The sequence below is a fragment of the Balaenoptera ricei genome, chromosome 3 (assembly GCF_028023285.1).
Source record: "Balaenoptera ricei isolate mBalRic1 chromosome 3, mBalRic1.hap2, whole genome shotgun sequence".
Lineage (NCBI taxonomy): Eukaryota > Metazoa > Chordata > Mammalia > Artiodactyla > Balaenopteridae > Balaenoptera > Balaenoptera ricei.
In genome coordinates, this window is record NC_082641.1 from 34,483,006 (window position 1) to 34,503,638 (window position 20,633).

At 40.0% G+C, this 20,633-nt stretch overlaps 2 protein-coding genes across 2 annotated transcripts in view; both read right to left on the minus strand.

Moving 5' to 3' along the window:
• The window catches only part of PRKAA1 (protein kinase AMP-activated catalytic subunit alpha 1), a 47,084-nt gene extending 27,967 nt beyond the window's left edge, over window positions 1–19,117 (minus strand). Inside the window, exon 1 of the mRNA XM_059916302.1 lies at window positions 18,991–19,117. Coding sequence (XP_059772285.1) covers window positions 18,991–19,117 — 127 coding nt within the window. The remainder of the gene's footprint in view (window positions 1–18,990) is intronic.
• On the minus strand, window positions 4,829–5,218 carry LOC132362197 (non-histone chromosomal protein HMG-14-like). The gene has a single exon (XM_059916301.1). The coding sequence runs from the start codon at window positions 5,216–5,218 to the stop codon at window positions 4,829–4,831; it is 390 nt and encodes a 129-aa protein (XP_059772284.1).
• Window positions 19,118–20,633: the final 1,516 nt, after the last annotated feature.

Consider the following 20,633-nt stretch of genomic DNA (forward strand, 5'->3'; position numbering starts at 1 on the left):
TGGGACTGTAGATCAGTGCAGCCACCATGGAAAATATAAGGGTCCTAAAACAACTAAAAATAGAACTACCATATGATCCAGCAATCCCACTCCTAGGCATGTATCCAGAGAAGATGAAAACTCTAATTCAAAAAGATACATGCAGACTTCCCTGGTGGCACAGGGGTTAAGAATCCGCCTGCCAATGCAGGGGACACAGGTTCGAACACTGGTCTGGGAAGATCCCACATGCTGCAGAGCAGCTAAGCCCATGCACCACAACTACTGAAGCCCGCATGCCTAGAGCCCGTGAGCCACAACAAGAGAAGCCACTGCAATGAGAAGCCTGTGCACCACAATGAAGAACAGCCCCCACTCGCTGCAACTAGAGAAAGCCCACACACAGCAACAAAGACCCAATGCAGCCAAAAATAAATAAATAAATTTATTTAAAAAAAAAAAAGCATAAGAGGAGAAAGGCAAGTTCCTCCTAAGATGACATTGTTCCCAAAAGGCCAGAAAAAAATTTAAAAAAAGAAAAGAAAAGATACATGCCCCCCAATGTTCATAGCAGCACTATTTACAATAGCCAAGACATGGAAGCAAGCTAAGTGTCCATCAACAGATGAATGGATAAAGAAGATGTGATACACACACACACACACACACACAACAATATTACTCAGCCATAAAAAAGAATGAAATAATGCCATTTGCAGCAACATGGATGGACTTAGAGATTATCATATTGAATGAAGTCAGACAAAGAAAGACAAATATTATACGATATCACTTGTATGTGGAATCGAAAAATAATAATAAAAATGAACTTTTTTACAAAACAGAAACAGATTCACAGACATAGAAAACAAACTTATGGTTACCCAAGGGGAAAGGGTGGGAAGGGATAAATTAGGAGTATGGGATTAACAGATACCACTATATATAAAATAGATAAACAATAAGGATTTACTGTACAGCACAGGGAACTATACTCAATAGCTTATAATAACTTACAATGGAAAAGAATCCGAAAAAGAACATAATATGTATATATATCCACAACACTTTGCTATATGCCTAAAACTAACACAGTACTGTAAATCAACTATACTTCAATAACATTTTTTTTAAAAAATTTAATAAAATAAAACTAGTGAATATAACAAAAAAGAAACAAACTCACAGATAAAGAGAACAAACCAGTGGTTACCAGTGAGGAGAGGGAATTGGGTAAGGGCAAGATAGGGATAGGGGATAAAGAGGTACAAACTACTATGTATAAAATAAATAAGCTACAAGGATATGTTGTACAGCACAGGGAATATGACCAATATTTTATAATATCTATAAATGAAGTAAAATCTATAAAAATTTTGAATCACTATGTTGTACATTGGAAACTAATATAATACTGTAAATCAACTATACCTCAATATAAAAATAAAATAACTTAAGAAAGAACTAAAATCCTCATCAACCATAATAAGAATTTAACAAAAAGTCTGTCAACAAGAATTAAGATAACTTTTATGCATGCATTATCAATTAGAAATGTGGAAGTTTAAAAAAAAAAACAGATAGGGCTTCCCTGGTGGCACAGTGGTTAAGAATCCACCTGCCAATGCAGGGGACACAGGGTCAAGACCTCGTCTAGGAAGATCCCACATGCCGCGGAGCAACTAAGCCCGTGCACCACAACTACTGAGCCTGTGCTCTACTGCCCGTGAGCCACAACTACTGAGCCCACGTGCTACAACTACTGAAGCCTGCATGCCTAGAGCCCGTGCTCTGCAACAAGAGAAGCCACCACACTGCAATGAAGAGTAGCCCCCGCTCGCCGCAACTAGAGAAAGGCCGTGCGCAGCAATGAAGACCCAATGCAGCCAAAAATAAAATGAATAAAATAAATTTTAAAAAAATAAAATAAAATAAATAAAAAATAAAAAAAAATTTTTTTAAAGATAAATACAAGAAGAAACAGCTAAGAGTTGAAAGTGGGGGTAGGAAATTCTGTTTTATAAATAGACCTCTTAGCACTATTTGACATTTTAAAATATACATGTATTACTTTTCAAAAACATTTTTTTTTCAATTTTTAAATAAGTGATTTAGAGTTTTAGTTTTTCAGGAAGAAAATGTTCTCTTCTAAATTAGAACACAGTTTGTAAGACCAATATCAAAGAGCTTTCCCTGGCAATCTTCATAATTACCAGCTGAAAATCAAGGATAATGATAACAAGAAATCCCTTATGGGCTGAATTGTGTCTCCCCCCAAATTTGTATGTTGAAGTCCTAATCCCTAGTACCTCAGAATGTGATAGATAGTATTTGGAAATAAGGCCTTTAAAGAGATGACTAAGTTAAAATGAAACAGTTGGGGTACGTCCTGATCCAACCTGACAAGTGTGCCTTTAGGAGGAAATATGGATACACAGAGAAAGAGAAGAGGTACACAGAGAAAGAGCAGAGGTACACAGAGAAAGAGCAGAGGTACACAGAGAAAGAGCAGAGGTACACAGAGAAAGAGCAGAGGTACACACAGGAAACCATGTGAGGACAGTGAGAGAAGGCAGCCATCTGCACGCTAAGGAGAGAGGCCTCAGAAGAAACCAAACCTTGATCTCAGACTTTTAGCCTCTAGACTGTGAGAAAATAAATTTCTGTTGTCAAAGCCATTCGGTCTGCAATATTTTTGTTATGGCAGATTAATACAATATTTTTTACTATTTCCAAATTGAAAACTCAGCATTGATATTTTAAACTCCTTGTATTTAAAACATTATTTTAAACAAAGAATTTTTCTCATTATTCCAATCTAAATAGACTTTCCTACTTGATCTGGGACTTGGGATGGAGCCGAGCCTGACCATCCTTTAAAAACCCCCAAGGATTAGGAACCACTGCTGGTTTTTAATCACGGGAGCAATGAGATTATTATTTTTTCTAAAAGAAAAAAAAAAAAAGCATTGTTTGCTCCTCACTAAATATGTGCTCTTGACGATTTAACAATAAGAAGTTTAGAATTTTAGAACTAAAGAGAACCTTACAGATCATCAGGTCCAATGGTTTTCAACAATTTAACATTTTTTCCCCCACCAAGCTAACAAAGACAATGAGTGAAGGGATCTTCTGCCCCATGAAACCCCCTGCAATTGAGAGGGGTGGAACAGGGGATGGGATGGTTCCTCATTATTTTGAATTTTTTAAGCATTTGCTACTTTTTTTTTTTTTTTTTTTTTTTTATTTATTATGTTTATTTCTGGCTGTGTTGGGTCTTCGTTTCTGTGTGAGGGCTTTCTCCAGTTGCGGCGAGTGGGGGCCACTCTTCATCGCGGTGCGCGGGCCTGTCACTATCGCGGCCTCTCTTGTTGCGGAGCAGAGGCTCCAGACGCTCAGGCTCAGTAGTTGTGGCTCACGGGCCCAGTTGCTCCGCGGCATGTGGGATCTTCCCAGACCAGGGCTCGAACCTGTGTCCCCTGCATTGGCAGGCAGATTCTCAACCACTGTGCCACCAGGGAAGCCCCAGCATTTGCTACTTTGCTTAAATATTTTAGTTAATAATACTAAATTTAAGGTTAGGTTACACAGATATTTCACAATGGAAGAAAAAGTCTTTGTTAAATAAGACTCAAAGAAAAGTGTTCAAATCAGAGTCCTAACTCAGTCCCTTTCAAGAATGTAATTTACCACCTAAGTTCACCTTCCATTTTGTCCAGATCCTTTCTTTTTTTTTTTCATAAAAAAAAATTGAGATTTTACTGGTTGTTTTGAGGATCAGCACAGACATTTAAATTGTATACAATTCTTTTTTTTTTTCTTGGCTGTGTTGGATCTTTGCGGCTGGGCGCGGGCTTTCTCTAGTTGCGGCGAGCGGGGGCTACTCTTCGTTGCAGTGCACAGGCTTCTCACTGTGGTGGCTTCTCTTGTTGCGGAGCACAGGCTCTAGGTGTGCGGGCTCCAGTAGTTGTGGCACATGGGCTCAGCAGTTGTGGCTCACGGCCTCTAGAGCGCAGGCTAAGTAGTTGTGGTGCACGGGATTAGTTGCTCCAAGGCACATGGGATCTTCCTGGACCAGGGCTTGAACCTGTGTCCCCTGCATTGGCAGGCAGATTCTTAACCACTGTGCCACTAGGGAAGTTCCTAAATTGTATACAATTCTTAACATACGTACCAAAAATCTAAAAAATCATGTAGTTGTGATTCTTTTCTGAACAGTTATTCCAGTGACTTTCCAGCTTAAAATTTGGAGGCAAATTTTCCTTGACAGGATATCAAGTACCAATATCTTCAAATACTGATATGCTGTTACATTGTAACACATAATTCACAATTTAATATCATATACACTACATACTCAAATTGTCAGTCGTTCACAGCACATTAACAAAGTTGCAAGAAGAACTGGACTACCACAACCAAAGACGTTACAGAGTACACAAAATTCTGACCAGGAGAGCCAAGATCAAGGAGTGAGTGGTTTGCTTTAGGAAACAATTCAACCAAAAACAACATGGGAAAAGAAGTAATTTAAAGTGTTTAAGACATTAAATGCACAACTGACTCCAAACTGCCATTTAGTATGCTTTGTATTATAGGATATAAAAGCTACCCCTCATCTATGGAATGTTAAGCTGACACCTAAGATAATCAAAGCCTTCCATATTCAATATCCCACTATTTTCTGGTTGTACCAAAAAATAAACAACCAGCAAATGATTTCACCTCTTAAAAAAAAAACGCATTTACACTTAAAAAATGGGATAAGGTGGGATTCCCTTTTTTTTTTTTTTTTTTTTTTGGGATTCCCTTTTTAAAAATGTTTCTAGAGCTACTAAAACACTTGCATTTACAAAATAGTTGATAAAAATATTCCTCTGGATTGTACAAGAAGGGAGACAGGGACCACTGATAGGACCGGATGTGTGATATTAATCAGAGTTGCTTCTTTCTCTCTTGCTTCATCAGAGGCTGGGCTCTTCTCATTTTTAGTTTCTCTGTTTTCTGCAGGTAAGTCTTCTTTAGTCTCTTGGTTAGCCACTTCAGCCTGTTTTCCCTTTGCTCCCCTTTTCCCTTTTGTCTGAACTTTTTTGGCTAAAGATTTATCTTTTCCTGCTGCCTTTTTTGGCTTCGTTTCCACTTTTGCGGGAGCCGGTTTAGCTGACAACCTCACCGATCTCCTCTCGGGCTCCTCCTTGGCTGCCCCCTCCTTGGCGGAGCTGACCGTCCTCTTGGGCATTGTGGCGGCGGGGCGGGCGTGTGCCGGGTGCCTGTGGGCCGCAGCGCGCCGAGAGCCTTCGCGAAGCTGGGCTGCCTGGCCACTGCCGCTCTTCGCGCTGCCCGAGCTGCTGGGACCCGCCCAGATCCTTTCTTAACCTTCACAATACTCCCACAATACAAATCTTCCCAGCAAATGAGCGAATGTTCAACTGCAACATAGTCTAACCCGAAGGATTATCAGGGAATCATAAAGTAAAAGTGCCATTTTTTAAAAACATCTTTGGAGTATAATGCTTTACAATGGTGTGTTAGTTTCTGCTGTATAACAAGTGAATCAGCTATATGTATATACATATATCCCCATATCTCCTCCCTCTTGAGATTCCCTCCCTATCCCACCCCTCTAGGCGGTCACAAAGCACCAAGCTGATCTCCCTGTGCTATGCGGTTGTCTCCCACTAGCTATCTATTTTACATTTGTTAGTGTATATATGTCCATGCCACTCTCTCACTTTGTCCCAGCTTACCCTCCCCCCTTCCCATGTCCTCAAGTCCATTCTCTATGACTGCGTCTTTATTCCTGTCCTGCCCCTAGGTTCTTCAGAACCATTTTTTTCTTATATTCCATATATATGTGTTAGCATACAGTATTTTTCTCTTTCTGACTTAATTCACTCTGTATGACAGACTCTAGGTCCACCCACCTCACTACAAATAACTCAATTTCATTTCTTTTTATGGCTGAGTAATATTCCATTATATATATGTGCCACTTCTTCTTTATCCATTCATCTGTCAATGGACACTTAGGTTGCTTCCATATCCTGGCTACTGTAAATAGTGCTGCAATGAACATTGTGGTATATGACTCATTTTGCATTATGGTTTTCTCCGGGTATATGCCCAGTAGTGGGACTGCTGGGTCATATGGTAGTTCTCTTTTTCGTTTTTTAAGGAACCTCCATACTGTTCTCCATAGTGGCTGCATCAATTTACGTTCCCACCAACAGTGCAAGAGGGTTCCCTTTTCTCCACACCCTCTCCAGCATTTACTGTTTGTAGATTTTCTGATGATGGCCATTCTGACCGGTGTGAGGTGATACCTCATTGCAGTTTTGATTTGCATTTCTCTAATGATTAGTGACGTTGAGCATCCTTTCATGTGTTTGTTGGCAATCTGTGAAACACAAAAGACTCCGAATAGCCAAAGCAATCTTGAGAAAGAAAAACGGACCTGGAGGAATCAGGCTCCCTGACTTCAGACTATACTACAAAGCTACAGTAATCAAGACAGTATGGTACTGGCACAAAAACAGAAATATAGATCAATGGAACAGGATAGAAAGCCCAGATATAAACCCACACACATATGGTCACCTTATCTTTGATAAAGGAGGCAAGAATATACAGCCTCTTCAATAGTGAAAAGACAGCCTCTTCAATAAGTGGTGCTGGGAAAACTGGACAGCTACATGTAAAAGAATGAAATTAGAACGCTCCCTAACACCATATACAAAAATAAACTCAAAATGGATTAAAGACCTAAATGTAAAAAAAAAAAAAATCCTAAATATAAGGCCAGACACTATAAATCTCTTAGAGGAAAACATAAGCAGAACACTCTATGACATAAATCACAGCAAGATCCTTTTTGACCCACCTCCTAGAGAAAGGGAAATAAAAACAAAAATAAACAAATGGGACCTAATGAAAAGCTTAAAAGCTTTTGCACAGCAAAGGAAACCATAAACAAGATGAAAAGACAACCCTCAGAATGGGAGAAAATATTTGCAAACGAAGCAACTGACAAAGGATTAATCTCCAAAAAGTGCCATTTTTAAACTACTACAATGTAAAGGGAATCTCTAACTTTTCTTGTAAGTACCATTTATATAGTTCAACTAATCTCAAAACCATCCATGGCTGGTCAATAGGCACATGAAAATATGCTCAACATTGCTAATCATCAGAGAAATACAAATCAAAACCACAATGAGATATCACATCACATCTGTCAGAATGGCTATCATCAAAAAGTCTACAAATAACAAATGTTGGCAAGGATGTGGAGAAAGGGGAACCCTTGTACACTGCTGGTGGGAATGCAAATTGGTGCAGCCACTATGGAAAATAGTATGGAGGTTCCTCAGAAAACTAAAAGTAGAACTACCATATGATCCAGCAATCCCACTCCTGGGGTATATATCTGAAGAAAACAAAAACACTAATTCGAAAAGATACATGCACCCCAATGTTCATAGCAGCACTATTTACAGTAGCCAAGACATGGAAGCAACCTAAGTGTCCATCAACAGATGAATGAATAAATAAGATGTGGTATAGATATATATATATATATATATATATATATATATATATCTCCAAATACACACAATGGAATATTACTCAGCCATAAAAAATGACATTTTGCCATTTACAACAACATGGATGCACCTGGAGGGTATTCTGCTATGAAATAAGTCAGACAGAAAGACAAATACTGTATATCATCACTTATACATGGAATCTAAAAAATAAAACAAACTAGTGAATATAACAAAACAGAAACAGACTCACAGATATAGAGAACAAACTAGTGGTTACCAGTGGGGAGAGGGAAGTGGGGAGGGGCAAGATAGAGGTAGGGGATGAAGAGGTACAAACTGTGTATCAATATGAAATAAATAATCTACAAGGATATATTGTACAGCACAGGGAATATAGCTAACATTTTATATTAACTTTAAATGGAGTATAAATCTATAAAAATTTTGAATCACTGTTGTATACCTGAAATGAATATAATACTGTAAATCAACTATACCTCAATTAAAAAAAAAAAAAAGAACCATTCATAGCTAAGAAATTATAGAAGCTTCCTGAAAGATGGCACGGTAACAGAATACACTGGATATATTTCCATCAAAACATCATTAAAATATATATGAAATCAGTGAGGAAGAAAAACCTATAGTCACAGCTGAAATGAACTGTAGAAATCAAGCACATTCTAATTTCTGATAAGGTTTTCTCCAGTCTCCAGTACCAATCAGATGTGATTAAGTGGAGTCAACTTGACTGTTAAACCCAAATTCAGGAAGTATCTTCTTTCTGAGACCTAATTTATTTATTTATTTATTTATTTATTTATTTATTTTTAAATTATTTTTTATTTTTTAATGCTATTCTTGTCTGCTTACATTCTTTTTATTTATGTATGTATGTATGTATGGTATGGCTGTGTTGGGTCTTCGTTTCTGTGCGAGGGCTTTCTCTAGTTGCGGCAAGCGGGGGCCACTCCTCATCGCGGTGTGCGGGCCTCTCACTATCGCGGCCTCTCGCTGCCGAGCACAGGCTCCAGACGCGCAGGCTCAGCAATTGTGGCTCACGGGCCGAGTTGCTCCGCGGCATGTGGGATCTTCCCAGACCAGGGCTCGAACCCACGTCCCCTGCATTGGCAGGCAGATTCTCAACCACTGCGCCACCAGGGAAGCCCCGACCTAATTTATTGATACCGAGTAAGTACTCATCTCATCTGTCCCAACTACCCCCCAAAACTCCAAGCATGGCTTGGTAGGAACCTTTTCCCATTAACTGCACAACTGAAACAGAACTGGGAAACAGCAACAATACCAGTTAATATTGGCAGAATCCATTTGGGTCTAAACTCCAATTCATCACCCAATTCATCAACTGGTTGATGAAACTCAAATTCATTGACCACTCTCCTCTTATACCATACTCTGCTTAACTTATTTTCAACCCCAATTAACTTTAATAAACAATCAGGGCTTATCTGAAACTCTTGATGTACATTCTGTCATTAAATAAGGACCTGGAATAGGAGATTCAAAGCATTCTCTCAAATTCATTCATTTGGCCTTATATATGGAGCATCTTCTATACGCCAGTTAACGCTGCCAGGGAAAGTACCAATGGAAAGCAGTCTGGGTCCCTGGGACCTTCCTGACCTCTGAAGAGGACCAAAGTAACTGTAAGGTAAGAAACACCAAAACGAGTACAAAAGAATTAAACAAGCAAACAAAAAGAATGGACATTAATAATGCTCACTTGAGAAATATGTGAATGTTTTAGGAAAATTATTAACTATTTCATGGTGATAAGAAAATAAAGAAGTTATGAAATAAGAGAGTGCAAGACAAACTACAACAGAACAACTAAAATCATTTAGAAAGCAGTAAGTTGCAGCAGATATGTGACAGAAAATTTTATGGAGCACATACCAAAAAGTTAGGAAGAAATTAGCAAGAGTAGGAGGGAAGGTGATGGACAAGGCATAGGGAATCAAGTAAAATTCAACTCATGAGTAATAAGGAGTAGAATATCATTCCACCTATAAATAACAGACGTCCCCCCAAAGAAAAATAAAGGCAGAATAAACAGAATGAAATCAATCACAAGATAATCAAGGTATAGCTCAACTTTTTTCTAAAACTTGAGCATTTCATCAAATTATAAATTAATTAGAAGTATAGAGGCATAACTTCTTCACTTTTGAAACAGTGGAAGAAATCACAAAAGTGTGATTGCATAAATATTCAAACAAAAATTAAGACAATGTCAGGGAGGGGGAAGGTGTCATGACAACAACTGTAAAGATATCATTCAAATTCTCACACGTACACAGACATTCCAAACTAAGTCAGTAGGCAGAGTACATGATCAGTTTGGTTTTTTTTGTTTTTGTTTTAATATTTATTTATTTATTTGGTTGCACTGGGTCTTAGTTGTGGCAGGCAGGCTCCTTAGTTGCGGCATGCAAACTCCCAGTTGCTGCATGCATGTGGGATCTAGTTCCCTGACCAGGGATAGAACCCAGGCCCCCTGCATTGGGAGTGCGGAGTCTTAACCACTGCACCACCAGGGAAGTCCCAACAGTTTGGTTCTTTTAATGGAATGTTAGTATAATAATTCCTTTTTCATGGCTGTGTAAACCAACAGTACATTTTAGGGCAATAAAAGGGCAATTAATGTCCTAGAATAGCATTAAGGGTGCTATTTCATTTTTTTTTTAATTTGTTGTTCCTCTACTTGTAATTTAACTTAGAATTAAGTAAATGAAAAAATGTGCATAAATATGTTTATTACAGTGTCTTATGTAAGAACAAATACTGCAATTAACCTAAATGACCAATTTCAGAGAACGGTTTAATATATTGTCATTCCAACATAACAGACTCTCATAGAAAAACTACATGAAGTGCTCTCATAAACATGAAGAGAACAAACAAAAATTGTATATGTAGTCTACATTTTCCAGCTATACAAAAATATTTACATAAAAATGATAATGTACCATAATTAAAAGTTATTCTACACTGATCTTTTTTTCAATTTTTACTTACTTTTTAATATTCTTTTCAATTAAGAAAAATTTCAAAGAGAAGGAAAAAACAATGATAGGTATTAACAGATTCATCTTTTTCAGGAGTAGGGCTAAGCACCCAATTCCACTTCCACATGAGAAGGCAACCTGCGTACAGAGCATGGGCTTTGCCGTCACAAAGACCTGGGCTTTGGTCCTGCATGAAGGTATTTACTAAATGTTTGACTTGAACAAGTTAAATTACTTCAACCTTCTATTCAAAATCAGAATACCACATACTCCATAAGGGTGACATGAAGTAGGCTTTGTAAAGCACTTTCCATAGTGACCGGCACAGTTAAGTGCTCAATAAAGCAAAGGATGGCTATTGCTATTTAGGGTTATTTGTTTTCCATTGCTCCCAAACCTGTCCCCCATTCCTAGCTAATCAGTCCTAAATTTTCTGTTTTAATCCTATATAGCCAATCTTATCTCAGCTCTTTGATTTGTCCCTTTTATCCACTTAGATCCAGGTATATAATAAGTACTAAATAAATAATAGTTGTAATTTCTATGCATCTAGTTTCCATCCCCGTAAGCTTCAATTTCACTAACCTGCTCCATCCTCCTCCATCCCATCAATACCAGAGATTTCTAGCTTCCAAAGTTCAACCCATTTCCTAACTTTGGTTAATTTTCAACATAATATTGCTAGACATATATATACATAGTGCCAAGTCCTTGACAGGGATTTCACCTACTACACAAAAACTATAGAAACACTTATTCTGTCATAGAAGAGCACAGAGGTGAAAACAGGTTCATCTGACTTAAGTTGAAATCAGATTTTTTTAAATGACTACTACTTTTTAAAATATAAATCTAGTTGATTTATAATTAAGGTATACAACTCACTAGTTAATATTCATGACATACCCACTTTGTACCCAAACATACTGACTCTAACTCTCAACAACCCTGGAAGACTAGTATTATTAGCAACACTTTACAAGTAACTGAGGCACAGGAAGATGAAATAACTTGCCCAAAGTTACACAGCTAGTGACTGACAAAGCAAAAATACAAAGCCAGATCTGTCTCAAAAACTTGTGCTTTTTCCAAAAAGGGTAAGTGAAATGTGATATTTTTTAAAAGATAATCCTCAAAAGAATATTACATAGTATAATAATACTAAATATCCTTTTAATAAAACATAAATAGTAGAAGTTGAACATATAAGCAGAACCCTTAATTTACAGTCTTATAGTTTTGAAAAGAATAATAGACTGAATTCCCCGTACTAATAAGACTTATTCTAAAAATTCATTCATATATTTAAGAAATAGCTATTGAGCACCTGCACCTACTATGTGCCAGACACTGCTACTATGACCTTTTTCTTGTATAAGAAAAATAAATCCAGTCTAATAAAAACCTGCTTCCTATTGATTTCAATGTTTTAAAACAAGATATCAAAGAAGACATTTTATTCATTCTATTAAACCAGTTTGAAAGTTACTCAGAAAGTACAATTGATCCTTGAACAACACGGGTTTGAACTGCAAGAGTCCATTTATACTAGGATTTCTTTCAGTAAATAAACATTCAGCCTCCCTATCCCTGTATGCAGAACCTGAGGGTATGGAAGGGCGACTGTACTATGTCACTTAATATAAGGAACTTGAGCATCCACAGAAATTGGTATCCTCAGGGACTCCTGGAACCAATCCCTCACAGATACTGAGGGATGACTGCATCATAAGGGAGCAATTAAGAACATAAAACTAAAAGCACATAGGGATTTCCCTGGCGGTCCAGTGGTTAGTACTCAGGGCTTTCACTGCCAGGCCCTGGGTTCAGGCCCTGGGTTCATGCCCTGGTCAGGGAACTAAGATCCCACAAGCTGTGCACCACGGCCAAATAAATAAATAAATAAATAAAAGCACATAAACTGTAATGGCAAGTGCAGTGGGTTGAAAAGTGTCCCCCTCCCCACAAACTCACATCTACTATAACCACAGAATGGGATCTTATTTGGAAATAGGGTCTTTGGGGGTGTACTTAGTTAAGGATCTCAGGATGAAATCATCCTAGATGTAGGGTGGGCTCTATGTCTAATGACTGGTGTCCTTATAAGAAAAGGAGAGAACACAGGCACACACACACAAACGGGGCCATGTGAAGACGAGCAGAGAATGGAGTTTTGCTACCACAAGCCAAGGAACACCAGGAGCCACCAGAAGCTGGAAGAGGCAAGAAACAGATTCTCCCCTAAAGCCTTCAGAGGGAGTGTAACCCTACTAAACCCTTGATTTCGGACTTATGGCCTCCAGAACTCCAAAACAATTTCTGTTGTTTTAAGCCACCCAGTTTGTGGTAGTTTGTTACTGCAGCCCTAGGAAACTGATAGGTTTATGATATTCAACATTAAAATCAACAAGTTAACAAAAGTAATCTTTTTTGAAAACAGGTTTTCTAAACTGAACTACACATGTCCAAGAATTCTTTTTTTTTTAAATAAATTTATTTATTTTTGGCTGCGTTGGGTCTTCATTGCTGTGCGCAGACTTTCTCTAGTTGCGGCGAGCGGGGGCTACTCTTCATTGCAGTGCGTGGGCTTCTCATTGTGGTGGCTTCTCTTGTTGCAGAGTACGGGCTCTAGGCGCGTGGGCTTCAGTAGTTGTGGCTCACAGGCTCAGTAGTTGTGGCTCACAGGCTCTAGAGTGCAGGCTCAGTAGTTGTGGCACACAGGCTTTGTTGCTCCGCGGCATGTGGGATCTTCCTGGACCAGGGATTGAACCCATGTCCCCTGCATTGGCAGGCGGATTCCTTTTTTTTTTTTAATAAATTTATTTATTTTATTTATTTATTTTTGGCTGTGTTGGGTCTTTGTTGCTGCACATGGGCTTTCTCTAGTTGCAGCGAGCAGGGGCTACTCTTCATTGCAGTGAGCGAGCTTCTCATTGCGGTGCACGTGTTGCGGAGCACGGGCTCTAGGCGCATGGGCTTCAGTAGTTGCAGCACACAGGCTCAGTAGTTGTGGCTCGCGGGCTCTAGAGCACAGGCTCAGTAGTTGTGGAGCATGGGCTTAGTTGCTCGGCAGGCGGATTCTTAACCACTGTGCCACCAGGGAAGTCCCATCCAAGAATTCTTAAATGGAACACAGTGATGACGGGGAACCAAGCAAATGTTCACCTTGTATGAGCATCAGTTACTCCCTATGCCCTCACACAGTGACATCCATGGGAGTTACTTCTTGCTCCCAGGCTATTATGTTCCAGCTCCTAGGGTTTTCTGCTTTTTGAAGTTGTGTCTCATCCTTCACAGCCTATCAGGAGTCAACTCACAGCCTCCTCTCCAATGTTCTAATTTCAGGATTCTAAGTTTCTATGGGCTAGAAAAAAATCATAAAACTAAAATTATTAGAATAGACTTTCTAAAGTATGCTCTACAAAACACTAGGACTGGAGACTCTCCACAGAAAAAGAGTTCATAATCAAGGAGTCTGGGGAAGGGTGTCTGCTCTCCCTTTTGGAAACTCATTATACATATTAACACAGTAATGGCTCTAAAGAGCCCTGCCATAAAGAAACCTATCAAACGTTTAACCTGGTATTTCCCAGTCTTAATTGGATACAGGTTTTTCCCTCCAAAGTTTTAAAATATGTCCCAACACTGATGACTCTAAGTATTTTCTCTTTCAGAGTAGGCAGTATCTCTTATTATTTTTCTCCCTTTTTCTTCCCAGCAAAATCTTACTAATTTAAGGCCATAAGATAATATGTCATGTTTTCCTTACTTGTAGGAACACAGATATCTGCCTTGAACCCAACTGCCAATATACTTCAGCATTAGAATTTCAGTAGCATAATATTTTTGAAAATATAGTTACCTTATTTTAGCTTAGGAAACACATTATCACATTCGATCCTCACGATAAACCTAGGATGCAGGTAATATGAGGCTCTGGGAGATTAATTTGTTGAAGTAAAGCTATTAACTGATCAAGTTGGAACAGGTCTTCTAATTAGGAATATTCCAAGCCTTGCACCTCTCCGCTCTACCCCACCATCAAAGTGCAGTGGGAAGGGAAAAAAAGCCTTGGCACAATATCAAAACCTGAACTGTTTTCTCAAAAGTAGGCTAAAGATCCTCCAGTGACTTAACTCAGTTGCAGCCAAATTAACTGCTGCTCCGTAAGTCAATCAGTGCAGTAAATGGACTTTGTCAGGAGTATGCGTTGCTAAGATATTTCTCCCCTTTTCCAAAGCTCAAAACGTGACTCTTCAGACTGTCACTGTTTTACAGTAATGTTAAGATGTCGCTTTTGAGTGAAATGGAAGACAGGTATTTCTGCCATGGAAGACTTGAGTCATTCACAGCAAAGGTTACCAGAACTCACAATGTCTCCCGCACAACAACAGCAGCAGATGAGTCAACTAAATATTAGCTAACAACCCGTTATCGCTTTCTAAAGGGAACTTTGTCTAACTGTAGAACAGTGTAACAGATGCTCTTCTAATCAGATATGTAATCCTGAAGTAAAACAAGATCATACTTTGAAAGAGAGAATTTTAAATACTGATAAAGAGATGCCACAAAGATGGAAATATTCACTAAAGATATTCTAATCACCCAACCATTTCATTCTCACTCTAAAATTGAAAAAAATAAAAATCTCACTGCTAAAAGTAGCAGGGAAATAACTTAATCCTAGAGAGGGATGAATTTTAAAAGCTATAGGTGGAAATGTGAGAAAGGTACCTTTTCTTAACCAAACATTTCAGGCATCCCAAAAGGCAAACCAAATACCCATGTTCCACCCAACAGCAGCTTAAGCAGTAAAACATTACAGATGCAACTGAAGCCCAGTCTGACTCCTCCCAGATTCCTTTCTCCTTTCTCTCTCCCTAGAGGTTACCACTATCTTGAATGTGGTGTTTGTCTTTCCCACAGGTATGAAGCCATAAATGATACAGTAACAATGTTTTTCATACGGTTATTTTACAAATTTAATTTTATATATTCTTTTGAATACATAATACCTGCACTACACAATTCAAAACTATAAAAAGATATACAGTGACATGTCCCCCTGCTACCTAGTTCCCCTCCCCTGAACAACTAATGTAACAGTTTCGTGTGTATCTTTAAAGAGACACTCTATACATATGCAAGTAGTTACACTTACTTTAATTTGTTCCTGCTCTTTATACACAAATGGTAGGAATACTATATACTTTGTTCTACTATCCCCTTATTTTTTCTAACAGTAATGCATGAGTGTTTTTGCATGTTTTTAAATTTTATATGAATAACATGACTGTATATATTCTTCAACCTCTTGTTTTTGTGGCCTGACCTTATACACTTGAAATTCACCCATGCTGATATATATAGCTCTAATTCACATATCGATTTTTTACTTAAAGAAGCTTTTAAGTAACTTCTTTGATTCATTAGAAGAGTCACCTATTTATCTGAAATTGCAGTTTTATATAGAAATACTCACCAAATTAATAAATCCATTGTATGTATAAACAACTCATTTGCCAAAGGCTACCCACCCTACTAAAGAGGCATCTTCTTTTGGAAAACTAACAAAAACTGTCATTTAAATTTACTGCAATAGTAACATGACTCTGTTCATCCATGCTTTTATAATTGTTCTACCTGGGAGGAAAGGAGAGTAGACACCACAAGGGAGTGGAGACTAACACCCTGACAACCGGAGGGGGTGGGCGGGGAAGTATCTTGGAAATAATAAGATAATTCAAGCATAATCCCAAACTAACCCTAGTTGTCTATTTAAAGTTTCCCCTCAAAATGTTACCATTAAATTACCAAAGGATTTTTTTTAAACCTGTAACAAGAAACAAAATAATTCATATGAATTTAAAGTCCTCTCTGCCCCCCCAATAAGTTTCCTATAAGATGGAATACCATATCGGGAATTTTTCTGCATATCTGTATCACATCCTCCATTAGACTCCTTTTCTATGTTAAATTTAGCAATGTGTATGACTAATTTTAAAACCTCTATCTAATCCAAATTGTCTCCATTGAAATATGTAGCTAATCATATAATTTATAAGAATTCTTGTCAAATTCTTGGCTACTGTAAGTTACCATCGTCACCACTACAGTGGCTATTTTTGCTTGCTCACTGGGCAGCTATGTCCCCCTTCCTCTCTTCTAAAAAAAAAACCATTTCTGTGTAGGTATCTACTCTGTCCCCCCATACTATTCAAGTACTTCAGAAGAAGATGTCCCCCACACACAACACACGTCCAAGAGTGGGCCATATTCCTCTAAGGGTAATACCATCTCCCCTGCTAGTGCCTACTTATAGGAACACAAACCTAAGCCAGTTAGCACATGGTATCCCTGGCCAGAGGGACTGATTGAGCCAATGAGACTCATGAGGGCTATGCTGGGGCTTCCTTGCTCTGGACAGAGAACCACAGAAAGAGATGTTCTTGGCTAGGCTGAGTTGCATTTTCTTATTCGGGGAAGAAAGCATCCCAACTGTTTAACAACTTTAAAAAATACACTGGTTGAAGATTTTGACCACCATCAATTAATGTATTTATGGACAAATGAACCATATCTGTAAAACCTATGATCCTTTGACTAATACTGGCCTTTCTATATTTGGAGAGATTGTTGACTTTGACAGTGTGTGGTATTTCAAGAGAAGCACACGTGGAGGAGTGAAGGTTAAGGAATAGCAGTCGCTGGAGGGATTCAAGGCACAGCCACATCACAGATCAAACCCAGGAAATGAGAAATATCCTCTTGCTTTCCTATCTGCCAGGCCAAAAGCCACCTAGCCAATAAGAAAGTGAGACCTGACTCTGCTCAGGTCTATATTGGGAAAACAATGAGTATCCTAATCCAAACAGAACTCTGGGAGGGGTGAAGGCATCAAAACTGTCATTACTATTTGGGTGGCGTTAATGAGTATTTCTTACAAATACTTATAAACTGAAAGTTTGTAATTGCTAACAAGTAAAGAGACAACATCGCCAAAAATAAATAACTTCAAAAGCACAGAAACATCTTACTGGCCTAATACAGACCCACCCTAATGGCTGTTATTACCCTATTCTGGCATTTGCTTCTTACTTTCTTACATTGTTGGCCTTGCTGATTTTCTTAAGAAGGTTTAGGCAGTTGCTTCCCTGTGGGCTATACAGCAATTTTCCAGTTCTATGACTCAGAAAGAGCAAGAGAAGGAAGGGCTCTCCTCTTCCATCCCTAGATAAAATCAGAAAATGTTTATTTAGCTCCGATAGAGCAAGGCTCAGTTAGTTAATTCACTGTACAGACTTTCACAAACTTTTTTCCCTTTCAAGTCAAATATTTACCAAGAGCTTAGTATATTCAAGTCACAGGCTATTTATCCAAAGCCAATGCATGAATTATTTCTATCAGTTCCATACTTCCTTCCTCTACATCCCTAATAACAACGTCAAATATTTTGAAGAAAAAATATTTATGCCTCACAAAATTTGCAATCAAACTTTTTGTGCCAGCATTGGTGGACTGGAGAGCAAGTTTGTTATTTCCAGAATACTGTATTGAAACAAGGGTAAGCGATTCCACTTTTCTTTAAAAAAAATTTTTTTTTCAAGTAATGTACATAAAACTCTTTATTAAAATATAGATATCCTGTGAAAATAAATGGAAACTAACTGCATCAATGAATTAAGAAACACTATCTGGAAGCAAAATCTGCACTGCCTACCAGGTTTGGTAATTCAGAAACACTGAAGGCACGGCGTCTGCATTCAGACCATAAACCAAGGATCGCAAATACATGGAGGAACAGTTACATTCATTAACTGCTCCGAAAAAAATTAGTGATCCTTTCCGACGAGATGGCCTTTTTTTTTTTTTTTTTTTTAAACTCTGTAAACTACTCCCCAAAGCAACCTTACTTCGGGGGAGCACATTTCACACTTGAGAATCAGCCAGGGCAGGTAAGTCAACAGCCTTCTCAAGAGGACGGAAATATGGACAATGCCGAGGACGGCCAGGGAACCGATGGGCTGGCCCTGAGCCGAGGGATCACAGCTAGGACGAACGGCGGGCCGCCTCGCCGGGGTTCCCGGCCAAGACCCCGGCGCCCCCACCCGGCTAAGGGAGCGGGTAGTGCAGCCCCCGACCATCCGGCCTGGGAAAGTTCGCACCTCTGCATCCCCGCCCCTCGCACGGACGAGCCCCTCTGGCCGTCGCACCGTCGCCATGGCGACCAGTCCCCACCCCACCCCCGCCCGCCCTGGGGGCGCCGCTCCGCAGTCCCGCCGTGGCCTCCGGCTCTACTCCGGCAGGAGCCAGGACAGGGACTGCCGAGCCCGGGGGACGAGGAACGCAAGCGGCGGGGGAGGATGAAGAGATGCGAAAGGCGGAAGTCACCCGGATCCCGGGCTGGGGCCGAGCCTTGCCCCGGAGGTCCTCACCCTTCACTTTGCCGAACGTCCCGACCCCCAGCGTGTCTCCCAGGATGTAGTGGCCGATCTTCACCCGCCCGTCGTGTTTCTGCTTCTCGGCTGTCGCCATCTTTCTCCAGGAACTGAGTCTGCGCATGGCGTCGCGGGAGGGGGCGGAGGGGGCGGGCAGGGCCGCGCCGGGGGCGGGCGGGGAGAGGGTGGGGACGCGGGAGGGGAGCCGCGCCGCCGAGCCGCCGCCCTGCGCCGTCCGCCGTGTCCCCGCAGCCGGCCGTCGGGCGCAGACGCTCCCCCTGGCGGGGCTGGCGGGGGTCTCTGGGAGGGGCCCCGGTACCCCGCTCCATGCCCTGCATCCTTGCGGCATGGGACGCCCGCCCACCTGCGCGCGGGAGGGGGCTTCCTGGATTGCAGAGAAGGGCCGCAGCCCGTCGGTTCCTTTCCTCTGGCGGAGTCTCTGCAGGCAGTGGTCTCCCCTAATTATTACTCCGGAGTCGTGGGGACCGCTGCCCTTCCTGTTCCAAGGTGGGGAGATGGGCACTGGGGAAGTTGCTTGGGTAAGGCAGATATGTGGCTTGTTATCAGTGCAGCGTGAATTGAAACATGGCTGGAGACACCACCCTGCCACTGTTTTCTAACCTTTTCGTTTTTCCTGTTCGGATGGAATCTATAAGCCCCTGGGAGTTGTCCCTTGCATCTTTGATGAAGTTTCCTTTTCCTCCACCCCACCCGCCACCCGCGCTGCTCTTTTTTACTTTGAGCCACTAAGTTGCTATTGGGCACCTCGACAGCTCAAGAAGCGAGAGATGTTGGTCTTTCCTCCTGCTGGATGCCCTCCTGAAATGTCCTCCCCACGACAAGCTCTGTTGGAAGGAGCAGGTTGGGGTTAAGGGTGAATGTGTGTGTGTTCGGGAAGCAGGATGCTACCCAGACATTTGAATGTATAGGAATTAATATTTTTAGATTATCAGTAAAATGTAGACTTTGAAAACAAGGCTTACAGTTGCATCAACCAAATCAATCGACAAATATTTATTGTACTTTCAGTGAGTAAAAGTCTATACAGATGGGATCATGGCATATCACAGGGGGAGTAAAGAAAGTATGCTTATTTGTAATAGAATTTTAAGTGAGTGTGTTACTCAATTATATTCCTTTAACATGGGCAAAATCAAGTGTCCAAAAAAAGTTTATGTGATCTCAGTTTTGCAGTGTCATAGCATTTGGACAGGTGTCAATGGGCAAAGAGTTAGACTCTTCATGAAAATAATATAAAAGAGAAAAAGACTAAAAATGTTCTTTTTCCTTCCCAGTGAAAGTTACTCAACTCTTCTGGTTTTTATATACTTTATATTTATGAAATAAAAGTAATATGCATTAAGCACAGCTTTGTTCCAAGCAAGGTACTGCAGGAGAGGCAAAAGCCTTTGAGCTTAGAATTACATCAGATAATCAGAGGACATTTACAACTAGCCTTGGATAGATAATCAGTTCCTACTGTATTATGGACTGCACATATTTTGAAGAGCCAAAAAGTTAAGAAATATTTGATTACTGAGATATTTGGGCGGCAGGCAGTGGTTACTGTTGTAATTTTCGCTCTGTTGTTTCTTCACCTTTACTGTTTGTCATGTGAGTTTCTGCAGTTTTTTTTCTTT